This window comes from Equus asinus, chromosome 23 (genome assembly GCF_041296235.1).
Source record: "Equus asinus isolate D_3611 breed Donkey chromosome 23, EquAss-T2T_v2, whole genome shotgun sequence".
Lineage (NCBI taxonomy): Eukaryota > Metazoa > Chordata > Mammalia > Perissodactyla > Equidae > Equus > Equus asinus.
The window spans coordinates 11363117-11383094 of record NC_091812.1 but is presented as its reverse complement, the minus strand read 5'-3'; the positions used below and the strand labels follow the sequence as shown (position 1 = coordinate 11383094).

The window sequence follows — 19978 nt, the reverse complement described above, 5'->3', positions numbered from 1 at the left end:
CAAATTAAATAATGGGCAGAGGATCTGAACAGACATTTTTCCAAAGAAGATATACAGATGAACAACAGGCACTTGAAAAGATTAGGGAAATGCAAATCAAAGCTACAGTGAGATACCCCCTCACACCCAAGCAGAATGGCTATTCAAACAGACAAGAAATAGCAAGTGTGTTTTAGGACGTGGAGAAAGGAGAACCTCATATACTGCTGGTGGGATGTTAACTGTTGTAGCCACTTTGGAAAACAGGATGGAGATTCCTCAAAAACTGATACTTGAACTACCATATGAAAGAAAGAAAGATGGAATCTTTTCTCCCCCAATCCTAACTCCCTATGGCTTTTCACCCCAGATAGCCAATTTCTTTGCAAACTTATTAAGACTTAAAAGAAATTACACTGTTTAAATCTCCACGATAAACTTCCTGGGAGGCATAATGGATCTAGAAAGGAGATCCTCTCTGCTCCAAATGATCGCAGGAAAGCGGGAAGGAGCATTTTGAGGACAAGCTGGCACAAAAAGCACGGCTCTCCACTCCTAATCATCTGTTTTCATTATGGTAAAATACATATAACCCCAAATTTACCGTTCGGACGGTCTTTAAGTGTGCACGCAGCGGCATTAAGTCCATCCGCAATGCTGTGCAGCCATGACCACTACCCTTTTCCAGAACACTCCCCATCTCATACAAACCCTGTTCCCATTGAACATGAACGCCCAGCACCCCCCTCAGGCCCTGGGACCCTCGGGTCCGCTCTCTGACCGTTGATCCGCCTGCTCCAGCTTCTCACGTCAGTGACATCGGCCCTTCAGTTCCACCCTCTCAACCACCACATCTAAAGTTTGTAGTTTTCTCTCAAAACAGCCCCAAATGACACCGACAGGAAATGCAACTGCAAAACAGTGATTTTCCGTGATCACTATCACATCAATCGATGATAAAGCCGTTGACAAACTACTTTCTGCAGTTTTTGAAATTTCAATATTACCCAAAAGACCTAAATGACGAGGCTGTTTAGAGTTGAAATCCTGCACAATTCGCCCTATTTTACCCTCGTGCTTCCCAAAGCCTCAAGTTAAATGAGCCAAACCCACTGACTCCGGGCTCAGGAGCCACTCGGACGCCCTGAGCCCCGCCCTGTGCCCCCTCGGCCGGGCCTGGAGCCCTCGGTCCCTGAGGACAAACCTCCACATCCTCCTCAGGGGGCACGCGGGGCGGCGACACCTTCCAGTCAGTCAGCGCGTTCAGGACGAGGAGCGCGAGCGGAGTCTGGTCCCTGCTCAGCGCCCGCGACTGTCGCCTGCCACACACGACCGGGGTCGGCGCCCTCACCAGGGTCCAGGCTCTGAGGGGCCGCTGCCGCCAACGTCCCCGCTGCCAAGTCCGCTGACGCCCAACTGCCGCCGCCGCCGCCGGCTCTGAGGGCCCTGGGGGAGGGGCTGGCAGCTGCGGCCCCGCCTCCAAGCGCCGACCACGCCCCCTGACACGCCCACCGCGGACTTCCGGCTGGCGGGGGAATCCGCTTCTCTCCTCAGGGCCAGTTCCTTTAGCGCCCTCTCTGGTCGCGGTGAGTAATGCAGGAGGGCTGTGCAGGGCTGCGTGATGGACATCCAAAATGCCGCCAACCACGCCTACCGTGTGCTCTTGATCTGCGTCTATCCTTCTACCAAAACCATTCAGCTCTAAACGCTGTAACTTTGACTTTTACAAGCTTGTGGCCTTATTTCTCCCACTTTATTCTCTTATTTAAGTGTTTTAGCTATGCGTGCTCCTTAGCTTTTCCATACACATTTTCGCATAATTTTTTCTGTATCTACAAAATGTCTTGTTGAGATTTTGATGGGAATTATATTAAATACATGTATCAATTTAAAAGAAAATTGACTTCTTTACAATACTAAATTTTCCGACTCACGAATGTACTGCATCTCTCCATTTATTTAGATTGACTTTTTTTGATTAATTTCATCTGCATTTGAAAGTTCTCAGAATCCAAGATCTGTACAAGACTTCTACAAATTTTTTGTGTATTTCTTAGAATTACACTTAAGTTTTTCATCTTTGAAGAATAGTAACTGATTATATACTTTAAATTTCTGCCAATGCTGTCATTGCTAGTATACTGAAATCCAAATGATTTTTGTATACTAATTTTGTGACCTCCAAATTTGGTGAAGCCACTTATTACTTATAGAAATTTTCATTTGTAGATTCCATGGAAATTTCTATGGAAGCAGTCATGTCCTTTGCAAAAAAGGCATGGTTGCATTTCTTCTTTTTCTATATGCATGTCTTTTCTTTCCTTGTCTCATTGCACTCACTGGAACTTCCAGTATGATATTAAATAAGAGTAGTGAGGATGGGCCTCCTTGCCTTGTTCTCAGTGATAGCAGGAAAGTGTTAAATATTTCCTCCTTAGGGATAGTGATAGCTGTAGGTTTCTGTGGATCAATTTTATCAGGGTGAGGCTGTTCTTTATGCCTAACATACTGAGATTTTTTTAATCATGTGTTAAATTTTGTCAAATTGTTTTATACATTGATTGATATGATCATGTGAGTTTTCTTCTTTAATCTTTTCATACGGTTAATTACGTTGATTGATTTTTCATATTGAGCTAGGCTTGCATCCCTGCAGTAATGCACAGTTGGACATGCTATATAATTCATTTTATATACCGCAAAATATAATTTGATAATATATTAAGGAATTTTATGTCTATAATTGTGAGGGATATTGGTCTATATATTTTTGTGCATTTTAAATTAATACGTCTTCTATGTTGTTGGATTTAGTGTCTATGAATGTTGCTTGGATCTTATCAGTTCATCACGTTGAGTTCTCTTATATTCTTGCTGACTTTCTGTTGAGGTTTTTATCAGATGTTAAGAAGGCTTTATTGAAGTCATAAGGTGTATTTGTGGATCTACTTCTCTTTTCACTGATATCAGTTTTGCTTCACATATTTTGCATCTCCTTGCTGAGACTTTCAATTATTCCATTTATTTCAAGTTTATTCATATGTGTGTTAATTTATTTTGCTAATAGTTGCTTTTAATCATTGTCAGATAGGTAATTCTAACATTTTTGTCATGTCTGTGTTGGCATCTATTGTTTGTCTTTCTTCACTGTGTGATGTTTTCCTGATTCTTAGTGTGAAGAATTATTTTCGATTGAAAGCTGAACATTTTGGGTATTGTATTATGAGACTTTGGGTAGTACTTAAACTTTTTGTCTTAGCTGGCTTTCTGTTACATCACTCCAGCAGGGGAGAAGAGGTGAGCAACACCTCATTCCTTCCAGGTGTGGGGAAATGTTCAGACTCCCCATTGCAGGTGGAGATCTTTTCCCTGCTGGGAGGGGGTAGGAGTGCAGACTTCCCACCAAGCCTCCACAGATACTCCCTGGATGGGAGATGTAGGAGTGTCTCCTTATTGATGCAAATATGCCTACACTGACTCCAGGAGGGCAGGGCAGCTCATTACCACATGGCAGTGATAAAGGTCCCCACTCTGCTCTTGGTCTGCTCTGTGTCTACCTCTGTGGGTATGTGGAGGAGCACCCACCCCTTCACTGCTGGGTGGAGAGTGGAAATCCAGCACCCACAAGCTCTCTACTGATGCCACAGGGAGAGGGCTGCATTACCACCTGACATTCCTCCCACTGAAAGCTGGGGTCTAGGTACCTCCCTCTACCCAGAGCTGACTCTAGTGCTCTTTGTCACTGCCCAATAGCTTGGAAATGACATTGTGTCATGCTTAAAGTTTTGTTTGAAATGACCATGAGACTCTGTCTGGTCACTCAGGTCACTCCCCTGTGGAACCCTCATCTGAATGCCCTAGGACTGCCCTGTTGTGAGGAAGCCCAGGTCACTTGGGGAGGTCTCACGTAGGTCCTCTAGCCAAATCCGGCATCAACTACACACATGGGAGTGAAGTCACCTCCCCTGGATTCCAACCCCTAGTTTTCCAGTCAGGCCCAGCCAGGGGGTCTTCTCTGCTGAGGCCCCAACATGATAGAATAGAAAGAAGCTGTCCCCACTACATCTTGTCTGAATTCCTATCTTGTGTCCATGAGCAAAATTAAGTGGTGTTTTTATGCCAATATTTTGGGGAAATTTAAAAATTTTTTCCTTGTTGATTTGTTTCGTACAGTAATAGCAATAAGAATAATGCTCTCATAGAAAACTCAAAATGTACAAAAGCGTGTGTATTAAAATCTGAGTTTCCTCCTTCCTTCCTGACAGCTTTCCAGTTTCTGCCACTGGAAGAAACATGGTTAAATTTCCAATTTACTTCTGGATTTATTAATTGAACAATCATTAGCACCGACTCTGTAACAGGCATTTTTCTAAGGGCTTCACAACACTGCCACCATGGTCATCCCCACAGGAGGTGACCTAGTGTGGACTGGGCCCTGACAGGGCGGAGGAGGGGAGGACCAGAGAAGGGATTGGAGGGTACACATTTATTCCTCTCTGACCTCACCTGATTGTAGTTACCTGGAAATCAGCCTGTCTCCTTGGTGGATGGGCTGCCATTTAGGGGACTTCTTCAGGGGTCAGCAGACAGCTCTAGGTCTGAGACATTTCTGTCCCTGTCCCTTTGGAGCCTCATGTTCTCACTCCCAGTGAGTCTGGCTGTGGCCACCTCACAGCGATGCTGTCATAGAGGAGCTTGCACAGGTGGAGTGCTGGGCTGCGGGCCTGGCACCAGTCACTGTGAGATGCTGCGTCTGATGCTGCGCTCGGTTAGTGCTGTACCTGGAACCCCCACCCCCAGCATGGCCAGGGTTTGCGGACATCCCATCACAGGCTCCTTAGTTTCCAAAGTGACGTCACAGCTGCCCCAAATCTCTTACAGGACTCTAGCCCCAGAGCAAAGGTGGGGGCCCTTCACCCACATCTGCATCCTCTGATCTTTCTGTGCCTTTCCTGAGTCAGGGTGGGGGAAATCCCTCTTCTACCCTTCTTGTGTTCTTATGGCCGGACTAACAGTAAAATTGACACAAGACCAGATTAACAAGAGAAATCCCAGTTTAATATGTACATATTGGAGATCACAGAGAAATGATGCTCAGAGAGTGAACAAAGCAGGCAGTAGGTATATATTTTATACAGTGAAGCAATACATTTGTGAGGAATGACAGGACAAAGAAACTTAGATTTGGGCCTGTAATTGTGAGGTGTTTCAGCAGAGTTCAGCCTTTGGGGGGGCATTAGCATGTCTATGTTGCTTCTCAGCCCGAATCCACAGCTCTGGAGCTCAGGACGCGGGGAGCGCACCCTCTACCTGGGGATGTGTGCCCTGGTTTCAGGGGAAACAGAACAGGAGGGCCAGGATGCCCTTTGTGCTTCTCAGGTAACTTTCATTCAAAGGAATGAATATGCTTGTGGGGTGTTCGGGGGCGGCCTGTTCTGGGCCCTGAGACCTGGATTCTGTTTACAGAACAATCTGAGATGAGCACTGAAAGAGGATGCAGCCTGAACCCTGAGTCCCCACAAAGACCCTGAGAGCTCAGAGTCTCAAGGAAGCACAGGGCAGAGATGCAAGGTTCCCCAAAGCGTAGGACCACCACGGTGCACCACCCCAGGGCCAGGCCAGCACACCGTGTGCTGCGGGGCCACTCTGTCACTTTCTGAGGCAGTTAGAACAGACGCGGAGTGATCTACGATTTAATGAAAGGTTCTGGATTCTTTCCCCTGGAACTATGAACTTGGGTCCCAGTGATGAGCCTTGGAGACACAGTCAGGGATCCTGAAATCATGTGTCATCTTCTGTAAAGAGCCCTCTGGGCCTTGATTCTCCTATGATGGGATACAGGTCACAGGGTCCTTCACTTGGGGGAGGTGATGCTCAGAAACAATCGCCCAGGTGCACATTGCAGGTGTCGGCACAGGCCCAGCTGCAGAAGCACCAGCCCCAGGCCTGCTGTGCCCACGCTCTGCCACAAGGAGATATAGCTGCAAATTCTTTAGGTTTTCTTTAATTTCTTGCAGGAACATTTCCTAGTTTCCAGTGTGCAACACTTTCTATTTGTTCTCATATTTTCCCTCATTAATATGTATTTTTATGCTGTCATAAATGGTACTGATTTTTATTTTCAATGTTGAGTGGCTGATTGCTAGTATGTAGAACACAGTTCCATTCTGTGTGCTGTACTGTTTCCAGAAGCCCAGACTGAAACACTCAGACCAGAAGCACCTCTGAGTGTCTCCTAGATGCTGAGCTTGGTGTGACCAGATTCGCCCTACCCTCCTCTCCTCCACTGTCTCCACTGAGAGACTGTGTCTCTGATCAAGGGCTTTCTGCCTGTGAAACACGAACCAGGTGAGACACTAGCGGATCCACTCATCTGAGGAAGTCAGGTGCTGGCTGAGGAAGTGGCAACAGCAGTCACCCCCTGAGCTAGACGTGGGGGAGCCAGTGCAGGGTGGCTGCTCCAGGCCAGGAGGGTGGAGGGAGCTTTGTGTCTCACTCTCCATGGGGCTGCGACCTGAGTCAGTATTGGAGTAGCTGAGGCATGTGTCACAGTAATGTCACCCTCTTCAGGCTGCAGCCCAGAGAAATAAAATATCTGAGTCAGTGGAGGCAACTTTGGATCCAGAGAGGTGGCTGGGGAGCCTGGAACCCTGATTCTTACCTGAGTCTGACTTGAAACTCAGGAGATACTGGGGAGGGCTCCCTCCTTCTGCTGCTATGAGCACATCCAGAAGCCCCCACCACTGAGAACACTGCTCAGGATGCCGATGAGTCTGGCTGATGTTCCCAGAGGTGCAGAGAGGGAGGACACTGAGTCAGCAAAGGCGGGGAGATGGGACCTGGAGACAGACAGACAGCAGTGATGGGGAGGGAACAGGGAGAAGATGCTGGGGTTCTGAGTCCAAGGGGCTGACATCTAGTCAGAGCTGGCTGGGTCGCTGAGGTCTGTCCCTGTTTGTGCAGTGAGAGAGGAGCAGAGGAGGAGAGAGGTCGAGGCCATGGGGACACAGCCATCCTGAGTGCCAAGCTGGGGCTGGGTGGCCCAGACCTCTTCTATCTTCTCCAGAGGCCTGAAAGATGAGAAGCTGCTCACATAGACTTTCCCTTACTGGAGAATCTGCTCCATCCTGAGCATTAACTGAAGTCTGAGCTGGGCTCTGTAGACAGACTAGAGTCTGAGGGTGAGACCCAGAGTTTGCTGTGGAAGGGACCAGGGAGGAAGCAGCTGCTGGAACCCTACACAGCCCTGTGAGCAGGAGACTCTGCCCAGCCCAGACAGGACACAGCTGCAGGGTCCCCATCAGCACAGGAGGCTCCAACACCCCAGCCCTGGGGAGTTTGTGGGATTACACAGCAGGGGGCACCCACTGTGCAGACCCTGGGGAGATCAACAGTGCCCCCTTCTGTTCCCTAGTCAAACTTCAGTCTCTCAGCGGAAGTGATGTTGGGGGAGACTCGCCTGAAACCTGGTCACTGTCACCACAAACATTCCTGGGGCTTGCTGTGAGCGAAGTAATGGATATTATCTGATTGTCCAATTTATCAGAGAGCAAACACCTTCCAAAGTCAATAAATGATTTTAAAATCTACCACATAGTCAATATTGAAGTTTAGAGAAGACTTTAAATTACACTATTAAAAAGGTAACACTTTTTCATGGTTAAGTAAGTGATACTCAAAATCACAAGGACTGAAATGCTTGAGAAATAGATATCAGGGAGCATGAACTATCTCTGGCAGCATTAAAAAATGAACTTTCCCAAGTGCATTTTGCCTTCATGATCTTCATTGTGCAATGATGATGAGCATCTGGCCTGTGAAACAGAACAGCAAATGTGCTGTGGATTCAGCTTATGTATATGAAGAAATGTTGAACATTAATTTGGTCTCTAACATCAAACTAATGCATGAGAGTAGGCCTGTTAACGCTCTGTGAGTCAGAAGAGTCTCACAGTCATGGTTGGGTCTCCGAGTCTCACTGTCGGTTGATGTATTTTGGAGCCGAACCTCCCTCCATCATCACAGGCAGAAAGGGAGAGAGGAAGGAAAGTCTTGGAGGAGTCACCCTAGAGGGATGGACACAGCCTGGGAGAGCCTGGAAGGGGCACATGGAGATGAACCTCTGGATAGGAGGATGGGGGCATGGGCCTCCCTCCCAATGATGGTGTTACCGTCTCCACCTTCTCACTTGCTCTCCTGCCTCCGAGGGCTGAGCCGTTCTGAGCATAGGAGGAGGTTTTGGTTGCACTTCCCCATGGGTTTACATCACTGTGGAAACACCACGATCCACATACAGATCACAGTAATAGTTGGCATGTTTTGGTCTCGGTTCCCCATGGGTCCGGAGCACTGTGTTATTGCTGATGCTATCGTCCCATGCTGAACAGTAATAATCAGCCTCATCCTCAGGCTGGAGCCCAGAGATGGTCAGATAGGCTGTGTTGCCGGACTTGGAGCCAGAGAACCGAGCTGGGATCCCTGAGGGACGAGAACTTCTGAGCGTCACAGTTTTGGGGGCAACGTGAGAAATTTGGTACCAGCCCACATCAAATATTCCAACGTTGTTGCTATTTCCAGCGCAGGAGAGGGTGACTTTCTGTCCCACAGACCCAGACACTGAGGCTTCCTGTGTCAGCCCAGACTGCGCCCAGGACCCTGGAACAGAGGAGGTAGAGACACGGAGAGTTGAGACTGGGGTTATTGCCCACAGCATGTGCACAAAATTATGGTTAAAGAGCAGCCAAATTGTCCCCCATAATCACTTCTCCTGCTTTCCAAAGCCAGTCACCTGAGCAGTGAGTGAGGAGGGCGAGGAGGAGAGGGGTCCAGGCCACGGTGGAGACACCCAGGCTCTGCTTCGGAGCCTCAGGAGTGAGGGAACTGCAGAGTCCTCTTATCTCTTCCCTCAGGAGAGCAGAGAGGGCCACTTCATGCAAACCACCCCCTTCCCCTGGAGTGCCTGGGCCCACATTTGGTGGAAGCTGAGTATGGGTGGGGCTGGGGAGCCTCTCCTAGGGCCCTGGGAGCTCCCAGCTGCTGGACCCCAGTGAGCACAGAGCAGATGCACAAGGCAGGGCTCCAGGCTCTGGGTTCCCAGCTGAGATCACCCCACAGACCCTCCGGACAGGCCCACAGCACCCCCTGCTGTCTCAGAGCCCAGATTCACCTGTGACTGGGATGGATACCCCAGGGCTGAGCAAGGAGAGAGAGAGACTCTGGACTCAGCCCTGCCTCGCACCCCACCCATCCTCACACAGGGGCCGGGGCTTCTCGTCCCCAGGGGGCTCCTTGCTGTGCTGCAGGTGTCACTGCATCTTTTCCTTACTTCAAAAATATGGCCTCTTCAGTATAAAGTCACCCTTCTGCCCCTTCCACCGTTAGTTAATTATGTGTTGGGGCCATGGGTGACTGACCCCTCAGAGAGACCATGTCCTGCAGCCAGTGAGCAGAGGGCAGAGGGCAGAGGGCATTAACCCTCCTCCACACCCTCTCTGTGGGGGGCCTGAGGTGACCAGTTCCTCTCTCCCTCATCACAGGTCACTTCCAGCCACGGCAGGCCAGTCTCCATAACCTTCTTTACTTGTCCCCACCTTTACCCTCAGTGGGGCAGGGGTCCATTAATAACTACACTCAAGGAATTCTTCCAGAAGAACCTTTATTATTTAGGAGAGAGACCTGCTTCTCCTGTTGCTCGTCCACCCTGGGGAAGATGACCAGGGACATCAGTCCCCCCAGGAAGCAGCCAGGAACCCACAGCCCTGAGGGTGGACAGCAGGGTGAATGGGTCTCCCACACACGATGCGGGCTGTGCATTAGGACAGGGCTGGACCTCCGGGGAAGTGCAGAAGGGCTGAACCTGCAAGCAAACGGGTGAGGAAGGTGGCACAGATGTCCCCAGATTTCTTGTCTAAATCCTCTACTTGCAGCCCATGCATCATTTATTCCTACTCTACAGATCCTTCTGTGGCACTGCCATGTGTTAGATATTACCCTACATGCTTTATGAACATTAACAAAATTATTTCTCCCAGTGACCAGATCCACAAGTGTAGTTACAATGGCTTTAATAAACTTCAGTCGATTACATACATATATTTCTAGCCAAGCACTTGCTTCCTGACTCAGTCCTCTACACTCTATTCCTGCAAGGACTGACTGTGTCCAACTGACTGAGTCACAGAAATCATCTGCTCAACTTCTCCACTGCTGAGTCAGACTAAAAGCCAAAGGATGCCCGTGGCCTTAACAGTGTTGTTTCACTGCTGTGGCACTCAAACCCGGGAGAGTGCTGAGACTTAGTAGTAGCCAGTCCAAAAGTAATTTTGAATGAAAACGTAAATGAATCAACAAAAAAGACAAAAATGCCTCTCCCCTCCCCCACACAGGGTGAAGCATGGATAGAGACACTATGCCGGACCTCTTTTATCTGTGCTCTAATCGATCGTCCACATCCCCAGCTGTGTACATGAGTCATCCTAGAGACATCCACGCACCTCTCTCATGCATCCCAGCAACCCCCCAGCCTGCGGATCCTTCAACACAAAGACCCCCAGGGTCAGGCCCCTAGCCGAGTGGTTAAGTTCGTGCCCTCCACTTCAGCAGCGCAGGGTTTTGCGGGTTCAGATCCTGGGTGTGTAAATGGCTCCGCTCATCAGGCAATGCTGAGGCAGCATCCTACGTAGCACAACCAGAGGCACTCACAACTAGAATGTACAACTATGGACTGGGGGCACTTTGGTGAGAAGGAGAAAAAAAAAGTCAATATTGGCAACAGATGTTAGCTCAGGCGCCAATCTTTAAAAAAACAGCTCTAAATTCTGATGAATCTTCTTTGCCGGTGGAGGCAGCCTCTCCAACCCCTGTGGAAACAGCCTCGTGAGGAGTTCCCTGTGATCAGCTTGGGAAGCAGGAGAAGCCTCGGGCCAGATTTCCAGAGCATTCTGTGATACGCAGGTCCCACCCAAAGGTGCACAGCAGCATCCCTGTGCCCCTTTCTGGGGCATCCACGAAGGTCAGTGATGATGGGAAATCTTTCCAGTGAGCAGGACTTCCAGCAGCACTCCTGGCTGCTCACTTTGCTTGGAATAAGAAATGTGATCCGTGAGTGGGATCACGCACTGACACATGGGCTGTGGACAACTGCTTGGCCTGATGGTCAGGTCCCTGGAAGCAATACCGTTGGAAAACTGCTGACCAAGAAAATGCAGACAGGTCTCTCTGAATGGGCAAAAAATGCGCAGAGATTTGTATCACATGTGAATGCTCCCCAAAGGGTGACCTTGGCACAGGAGGATTTTAATCAAATGGATGGCCTGTTTGTGGATACCAATCAGCCTCTTCCCCAGCAGCCCTGGCATCACCCAATGAGCTACGAGCAACGGGGTCCTGGTGGCAGGGATGGACGCGGTGGCAGGGAAGGACGTGGTGGCAGGGATGAACGCGGTGCCAGGGATGGACATTTTGCATGGGCTCAGCATCATGGACTTCCACTCACAGAGACTGATTTGGCTGCGGTCACTGCTGGGCGCCCACTCTGCTGACAGCGGAGACCCACACTGAGTGACTCACACAGCAAGCATCGCCACAGCCATCAGTCAGCTGCCTGGGGTCAGGGTGATGACACTGGACTGCATCCAACATGGAAGAGGCAGTGTGCTGTTCTACCCGAACAGACACTCACTGTGAATATGGACTTGCCTTCCCTGAACACAATGTTTCTGCCAAAACTACCGTTAGTGAGCTCAGAATCTCTTTCCCACAGTTATGGTTTCCACATAGCCTTGCTTCTGATCAAGGAACTCAGTTCATAGCAGATGATGTGAGACAATGGGCCCATGCTCATGGAATTCACTTGGCTTATCATTTTTACCTGTCTATTCACTTGTCCATTCACTTGTCCGTCCTGAAGCAGCTGGCTTGGCAGAATGGTGCAGTGGCCTTTTGAATTCCCAGTACAGTGTTTGCGAGGGGACGATCCCTTGTAGGGCTGGGGCATGGCTTTTCAGGAGGCTTTAAATGCACTGAATTGTCAATTGACATGTGATGCTTTCTCTCCCACATCCGGTATTCAGAGTTCCAGGAATCAAGGAGTGGAAATGGCAATGACATAACTATTACCCCTAGTGACCCACTAGCCAAGTGTTTAACCTCTGTTCCCTTGACCTTATGTTCTGTTGGCCTAAAGCTCTTAGTTCCAAAGGGATATATGCTGCCACCAGGAGACACAACGATGATCTCATTGAACTGGAAGTTAAGACTGACAACTAGCCACTGTGGGCTCCTCGTGCCTCTAAATCAACAGGATAAGAAGGAAATCACTGTGCTGGATGGGGTGACTTCTCCTGACTGCCTTACCAAGGAGAAATTAGACCATTATTTCACAGTGGAGGTAAGGAAGAGGGTGTCTATAACACAGAAGACCCCTTAGGGTGTCTCCTACAACTGCCATGCCCTGGGATTAATGTCATTGGAAAATGACAACAACTCAATTCAGGCAGGTCTACTGATTGTCCGTACCTTTCAGGAATGAAGGATTGGGCCATCGCAGTGACATCTAGGAGGTCACACTGTCTGACCTGGAGCCAGAGAATCTCTCAGAGACCCCTGACAGCCAGCTGTTACTTCTGTGGATCAGGAGTTTGGGGACACGGCCCAGGAGCTGCTGCAGCCATGCTGCTCTCTGTTGGCCAACACTGTTGCTGTTTACCATGCAGGTGAGTGTGCCTGTCTGTCCCAGGGACTTGGTCCCTGAGGGTGGCTGAGTCAGTCCCATCTGGACCCAGAACCAATAGCGGGAGACACAGGGAGAACAGTGAGCTGAGTGAGTGAGGGGGAAGCAGAGGTGAGCTGAGGCTTCCCAGAGTCTTGCACTCAGGAGAGGCCCCCAGCACCTGTGCAAAGTGAGGAGGCAGATGGGGAAAGGGGCCCAATGCACCATGCAGGTGCTCAAGAGCTCCCCTCCCAAGACCCCTTCAGGGACACTTGGGTCCCCCATATCTCTTTCATTATCTAAAAGACCCAACAGGGGAGGAGTTCCTACATTCAAATATGTGTGGGTCCCTGACCCCCTGTAGCACCCCTCAGCTCTAGGCACAGTCTCTGTTGCCTGGAGGAAGAGGAGGAAGAAGAGAATTGCACCCTCCCAGGCCCCAGGTGGTGAGAGAGCCTGGCCCTTCATGGCCCAGGGTCCCGGAGGTCCTGACTGCTGCAGTCTCATCACAGCACAGCTCAGTGAACTCACTGCTCACTTCCCTCTGGCCTGCGAGACTTTCCCAGGTGGCAGGACCAGGCAGACTCACCTCTGAGATAGCCCCACGGTGCCCCCTGCTGGCCACATGTCCTTGCAACCAGGCCACAGACCTGACACACCTGAGTGTCCTGCAGGTCTGCACTCGATGGTGCAGTTGCTTTGGGAAAATTCCTTGCAGGTATTCAAACAGTGACACCAAGAGTTACCATGTGACCCAGCAATTCCACTCCTGGGTACAGACCCAAAAGAAACGAAAGCAGATGTCCACACAAAACCTTGTACGTGAATGCTCATAGCAGACAAATACATAATAGCCAAAAAGTGGACACAACCCAAATGTCCATCAGCTGAGGAATAAACAGACTGTGCTGCAGCCACACGATGGAATGCCATTCAGCATCGAAAAGAAATGGAGAGCTCACACATGCGGCAACATGGGTGGACCCTGAAGCCGTCATGCTGAGTGAAAGAAGCCAGACTCAAAAGGCCACGCATCGTATGATTCCATTTATAGGCAATGTTCAAAATAGGCCAATCCACAGAAACAGAATATGAATTTCTGTTTGCCTAGGCCTGAGGGCTTAGCAGAAATGGGACTGTCTCCTAACGAGTAGAGTGTTTCTTCTGGAGCAGTGATGGAAAGCTTCCAAAATCGATTGTGGTGACATTGCACAATTCTGTGAGAATATTAAAAACACTGATTTACACACCTTAAAGTGTGACTCGTATTACATGTGAACTATATCTCACTGATGCTGTAATGATGACTAAAGACTGCACGGTGAATCAGCAACACAGAAAACATCCCCCAGAAGGGAGGACAGAGTCTCGTTCACTCACTTTAAAGGGTCCCAACCAGGGCAATGAAAACACAGAGGAATTCCAGTAGCGAATGTTCTAGGTACTAGGACATCCTGAAACATCCATGAGGATTTCTATGTTTTAATTTTTTTAAAAAAGACACCTAAAGTTTAAAAAAACATATTCACAAGAGTCATAAAAGAATCATCGTAGCTCAGGGGGAAGAGAACACAGGGAACCATCAAATGGAAAAGAAGTGGAAGAGTTCGGATCATGTGGATCTGCACCCCGAACATGAATGTGGACCCGCGTTTATTACTGCTCCACCCCAGAGAGACGTCAAACAGCCCAATTAATGAGATCGCTTTCAAAAGCATCAGTTTATGACAAAACAAAATATTAGGAAATAAATATTTTGCAATCATGAATCTTCCAGATTCCAAGATTTATAACTAAAAACTCCTGAAGGTTCCATTTCATAGGCATTGAAGTGACTCTCCTCCTCGTCGTTGTAGTGGATTCCAGAAGTGACAGATGCCTTCAGGATCAAACTGAAAAGAGTCCAACAGTGTGTGTAAAAGGCTGTTCTCGAAGCTGAGTCTGACCCTAAACTCTATATAAGATCAGAGACGTGAACAAAGAGCAGCACAACCAGCAGGCAGAGCAACAAGGAACTGTGGAAAATTCAGCTCTGTGTGCCGGGATATTTCAGGGCACGTGTCTATTAAAATTCATCAGGCTTTAATGCACCTTTCACAGTTAAACAAAAACAAATACAAAGACATTCTGGATTTTTCCAGGCGTGTGCCTGTTCCTGATACCAGCCTTTGGTGTCCCTTCAGTTCACATGACTATCACTGACCACAGTATGCACCCCTGGGCGAAGACACCACTCACCAGGGCCAAGGTGACTGAGGCACTAGTGCCATGGAAGTCTGGGCTACTTAGCCAGGGGATACCTCCTACCTCCGCCTCCTCCACTTCTGTCCTGGGCAGTCAGGAGAACCCCACCCCACCCTAGGGGCTCTCAGATGGCTGTCATGACGTGGTCAAGGTTTTAATGACATTGTGGGCATAGGGTTGCCAGGTAATTAATGCACAAAGAAGCTGCCCTCTACCTGTATTATGATCACATCAAGGGACATTACTCACACTAAAAAGGAAAGATATTGTTTATAGAATAAAGGACAGACTATCCTAGGACAGACCATTTGCCAAGCTTCCCCTGACGTGTGTACATAACACATAAATAGCATTCACCCACCTTTCTAAGGGGTTTCCTCATCTCTAAATGCAGATGATGATAAACCTCCCTCCCAGGGGTGTGGCGAGAAGGAAGCACAGGGAAAGTGTGGATCCAGCCCCAGAACAGAGTGAGAGGGAAGACATGTCAGCTGCTGGATTCTCACACACGCCTCCTCCTGGCCTTGATATGCTCACTGCCCTCCATCAGGGAAGACTGCACAGGCCAGCCTGGAGAACCAGACCCAGGTGAGAACACCAGGTCACAAGGAAGAGGCCTGGCCCTGAGTCTGCCACCAGGGGCCCCACAGCTTCATTTGTACAAGACAGCTCTGGTCCACTCTGCACACCCACCTGAGCGCTGACCTGCTTTATACCAAGCACAGCACTGGGGGCCACGGTCGGGAGCAAGACAGCTCCTGCCCCCCAGGAACGTCAGACCCAGGGAAAGGAGAACCAATGACGGCCTCGGGTAACCAGTGGTCACTGATCTAGTGCTTCTCATGGAGGTTTAAACAGAAACATAAAGAAGCAAGCCATTTGAAAGACAGTCGACAGAAATTGGAAAAAAAATGAAATCATCTAGCTAAATGAGCATGGAGGTATAATCCGCTTGTCAAAATCTTGGCAGGATGCACATGAGCTGTGCAGGCTGCTGGCTGAGAGGGTAGTAGAGGCAGCGGAACAAACCACCCTGTGCGGGAACCAAGCGCACTGGCGGGAAATCTCCACCAAGAGCAGGGTTGTCATCACCGCTCCCCCAGATTACCTGTTGCACAATCTGACCCTCACCCAACATCCCCCCTGAGGGTCATTTTCACTGATGGAGACTCACGCGAGTACCATGTGCTTCCAGCTCTGGAAAGCAAGGGGTCGACTGACCCACACATATCAGGACCTGGCCTTGGTCCTGCTACCCTGCAGGTGCCCCAGTGCCAACAGTGAGCCTACCTGGATCTGCCCGAAGTCCACGGTGATGGTAGCAGCAGAGGTGAAACCTTTAATGATGGCACAGGAGACGAAGTCCAGCAGGAACCCTGGCAGCCAAGAGGGAATACTGTGTTGGTCAGAGCTCTGCCTGGTCCCAGAGGACATGGGTGGACATGGCGGGGAAAGGCAGTGTGGATGAGACTGAGGCTGAGGACTGGAATGACACGCCCTGTTTGGGCTGGTTGGAGAGCAGGAAAGGGAGGTTGGGGTATGAGGCTCTGGGAGCTTCTCCAAGTGTCCTGGCCTCTCAGCAGAATAGGGGAGGGCTGAGGGGTGAGGGTCCCCCTGCCCCTACTACACTCACACAGGGATAGCCCTTGGAATGCAAAGAAGGAAATGCTGAGGGCAGGGCCATCCTCAGGAGGCAGGGGCCTCGGTACTCTGGGAAGAGCAGAACCACACCTCCCCCACCATGGAATGAAGGCCTGAGAGTCTTACCCAAGCGCAGGGACCCCATGGCTAACTGCATGCAGCCCACAGGAAAGCCAGCAGCACAGCACAGGTGGGCTCAGGGTAACATGCCAGAAGGTGACCAGGAAGAACTACATGAAGCACCCATGAAGGCAGAGTAGAAGCCACACTGTTGGGGAGAGAGTGATGAGCACCCAGGAGGCACAAGGCACACCCATGGTGCCCCTGGTGTAGACATCTGAGCACAGGGGTCTGCGGTGTCCACTGTGTACTTTGGGCACACCAGCGCACACAGGCAGGGTAACCACTCACCCTCGATCATCCATGAGTGTGACCTGCTGTGATGAGGGGACCTCTTTTCTACCCGCACCCAAGTGGGGCCACAGTTGCCACCTGTGGGAGCACAAAGACCTGCGTGTTTCTGTGTGAGTCTGCGAGTCTGAGAAATAATGCTTAAAGCTACAGTGAGTCATCCTGCTGGCCCCATCACACAACCCAGAACTGCCCTGATACCTGTGTGTGACAAGTGTGACAAGAGAAGTTATAAGGGCGCGCGTGTCCCCAAAGGCAGTCACATGCTCTAGACTGTAAACCAAGGCTTCTTGGTTCCCATGGGGCTGGAGCCCTGGGTGCCTTGCTGTCTGGAGGGGATACTGTGCATTTCTACTCTGCTTCTGGGCAGGTGATGAGGCCTAGTGTGGGGTCAGGGCGGGGATGTGGCCAGCAGCAGGGGCAGACATCTCACCTGGGGCAGGAGTCAGGTCACCTCAGCACAGGCCAGCGCGTGGGGAATGACCTTGAGCCCCACTGAAAGTCCAGTGATGAAGTCCATCTTCAGAGTCCAACAGCCAGGGCAGGGCAGGATCCTCTGCACGGCCGCAGGGGGGCAGCAGTGGTCTTGCAGGGCCATGCTGGAGCCTGAGGGCCTGGCCTCACTCAGCCTGGGGTGGAGCAGGGGCAACACAGACCAGCAGTCAGTGTCCGGGCCTCAGAGGACCCAGCAATAGGGTGGGGGTCCAGGGCATCAGGGGAGGCACAATCTGTCTCCCCTCCAGGGGGTCTGAGCTAGATGGCCTACATCCCACCCCCTTGCTGGTCTGAGACAGGAAGCCAGAAACCTGTGCAGAGGGGGCCTCCACCAAAGATGGAGTGTCCCCACACCCCTGCCCCGAATCCCAGAACCCTACTTGCCCAAACCCTAGCTGATGAACAGTTTCTCAATAAGAATCCTAAACACTCAGTTTTTCCTCCAAGGAAAATCTGCTTGCTGCTTTTTTTTTCCTCCCCAGGGAATTTAAGGAGGCACAGTGCAGAGAGAAGCAGGGTCCAGGGGGCTCCCTCCTCTGGCTGGTGTGGGTGGGAGGACTGGAGGCCCTGAGGGCCCGAGGCTTTGCAAAGGCCAGCCATGGAGACTTCCACCCACTAAGGGGACTGCAGCGCTGGAGGGGCTGTCTTCCATTGAGGCCTTGCCTTACCCCCGCCCCCACCTGTGGCATTGGCATCCTAGGGCGCCCCAGGGGTTCTAGTTGGTTCTGGGAAGTTCAAGGCCCCTTGATTAACTCAGAGTGCACAGCATCCATAGGATCCTGGCACCACCTGCACAGAGTTGGCCCCAGACTGCCCCTCATCCCCGCCCGTGAGGCTGCTCTGGGCACAACATCGCCCCCACCCCGAAGCCACTTACGGCGAGTCTAAGGGTGGGACACCACGCTGCCTAAGAGTCTATGGCCTGCGGGCTCCACCAAGTTCGGGGGAGGCGGGAACCTGGGTTGGGACGCAGTGGGTGGGGAGTGGGGTCCACGTGGAAGGCGCCCGCATCCTCGGCCCCTGCGCCGGACCCCGCATCGGCCTCCCCCCCGCGGCCCCGCTTTTCTCCCGGGAGCTCACCTACCCTTCCCTGGGCCCAACGCCACCCACTGCCGCCGCGGACTCACCAGGAACCGCAGCAGCTGAGGGTCTCCTGAGATCACAGCATCAGGGTCCACGGGAAGCACAGTGGTTGAGCGAGGGGCGGGGCCAGGGCGCCTGGGGGCGGAGCCTGACGCGCACGTGTACTCGGGCGGGGCCAGAGCCCCGGGTGCGGGCCTGTGAGGGGCTGTCGGACCCTGAGCTCTGCCGTGCGCATCGGGCGCCTAGCCGGAAAGTGCTGCTGGTCCTTGGTGAGTGCGTCCCCCGCAGGCCCGCTGACGGCCTGAGCGCTGCCTTCCACCGCCGCCTGTTGTTCCGCCAGAAGTGGCCACTCGTCCCTTTACACCAGCGGTTAGTGCTGACCCGAGCGTGCCCCGCAGCCCCACTGCCATTCCCTCCCCATCTCCCCTCTCTGCTTCTCGGACTTCGTGGTCGGCTCCTTGGAGAGGGAGGCAGGGGCGGCCTCGCCCACCGCGGGGTGTGCAGGGGTGGGCACCAGCATTCAGCCCCCAACTCCTGCCCTCCGCTCTGACCCTGCTCTCCCACAAGTGCCCAGAGCAGCCAGAGCTAACCCTGCGGGCCCCCAGCTCAGAAGGCTGGGCGGCTTTCCACAACTCAGGGACCCACAGATCCTGAAGGAGATGCCATAGGAGGGGCTAGTGCCCCAGTCCCCAGAGACCAGCCGGGGTGCCCTGGGGCTCTCATCTGCTCCCCAGACCTTTTTTCAGACTCCGGAGCGCTGTACTTCAGCTCTCCTTCTCCTGGCTGAAAGGCGCAGCCCCTGACAATGCATCCCCTGGCGGAAACCCCTGGGATGTTTCCAGAGCCCTGCCCTTCAGGAGATTGGCTGGTGATGGGGATGTTTCCAGGGGCAGCAGGGCCCCAAGTGCTGGTTGTAGCAGAGGCAGCGGCAGGTTCAGCCTTAGGAGAAAGGAGGGCCACTGCACAGGGGGTGTGCCAGGACCCGCGGTTGCAGGCTGGCTGGTCTGTCTGTCCCAGGAGCCTGTCCCCGTGGCATCTGCACAAATACAATTGTCAAGCCCGAATGCAAGGGCACGAACTGCGGTACTAAGGCAGCAAACTCGATCAAGAAATTCCTGCAAAATAAAAGTGGATACTGGGCATTGCAATAAATCATATCGGGGAGAATTGAAGAGTGTTAGAATTATTCAAAAGATTTAATATCTCTGGTTTCACAACTGCTGCAATGTTGCAAAGTAAATATCCACAAACAGAAATAGTAAAGAAAATGAAAAGATCATTGCAGTCAGCAGAAAACACTTTTTTCACATGAACCTCCAGAAGAACCACGTGTTAATAAGAAAGACAAGTATAAAATTAATATTCCATGTAACCAAAGACACAATGGTAGATGAATAAAAAGGCACTTTGAATTAT

The 19978-nt window shown here is 51.2% G+C and overlaps 1 protein-coding gene and 1 long non-coding RNA gene across 2 annotated transcripts in view; both read right to left on the bottom strand.

The window, feature by feature from the left end:
* The window catches only part of LOC123287868 (uncharacterized), a 35488-nt gene extending 33880 nt beyond the window's left edge, over positions 1–1608 (bottom strand). Inside the window, exons 1-2 of the mRNA XM_070496086.1 lie at positions 1331–1608; positions 1184–1298 (exon numbers count right to left, since the gene is read on the bottom strand). Coding sequence (XP_070352187.1) covers positions 1184–1298; positions 1331–1608 — 393 coding nt within the window. The remainder of the gene's footprint in view (positions 1–1183; positions 1299–1330) is intronic.
* Positions 1609–8500: 6892 nt separating this feature from the next.
* LOC123283925 (uncharacterized) lies at positions 8501–16830 on the bottom strand. The gene is made up of 3 exons (XR_011497412.1): positions 16700–16830; positions 16223–16308; positions 8501–8634 (listed from the first exon to the last, which is right to left on the bottom strand). It is a non-coding gene; the product is annotated as an uncharacterized lncRNA (long non-coding RNA).
* Positions 16831–19978: the final 3148 nt, after the last annotated feature.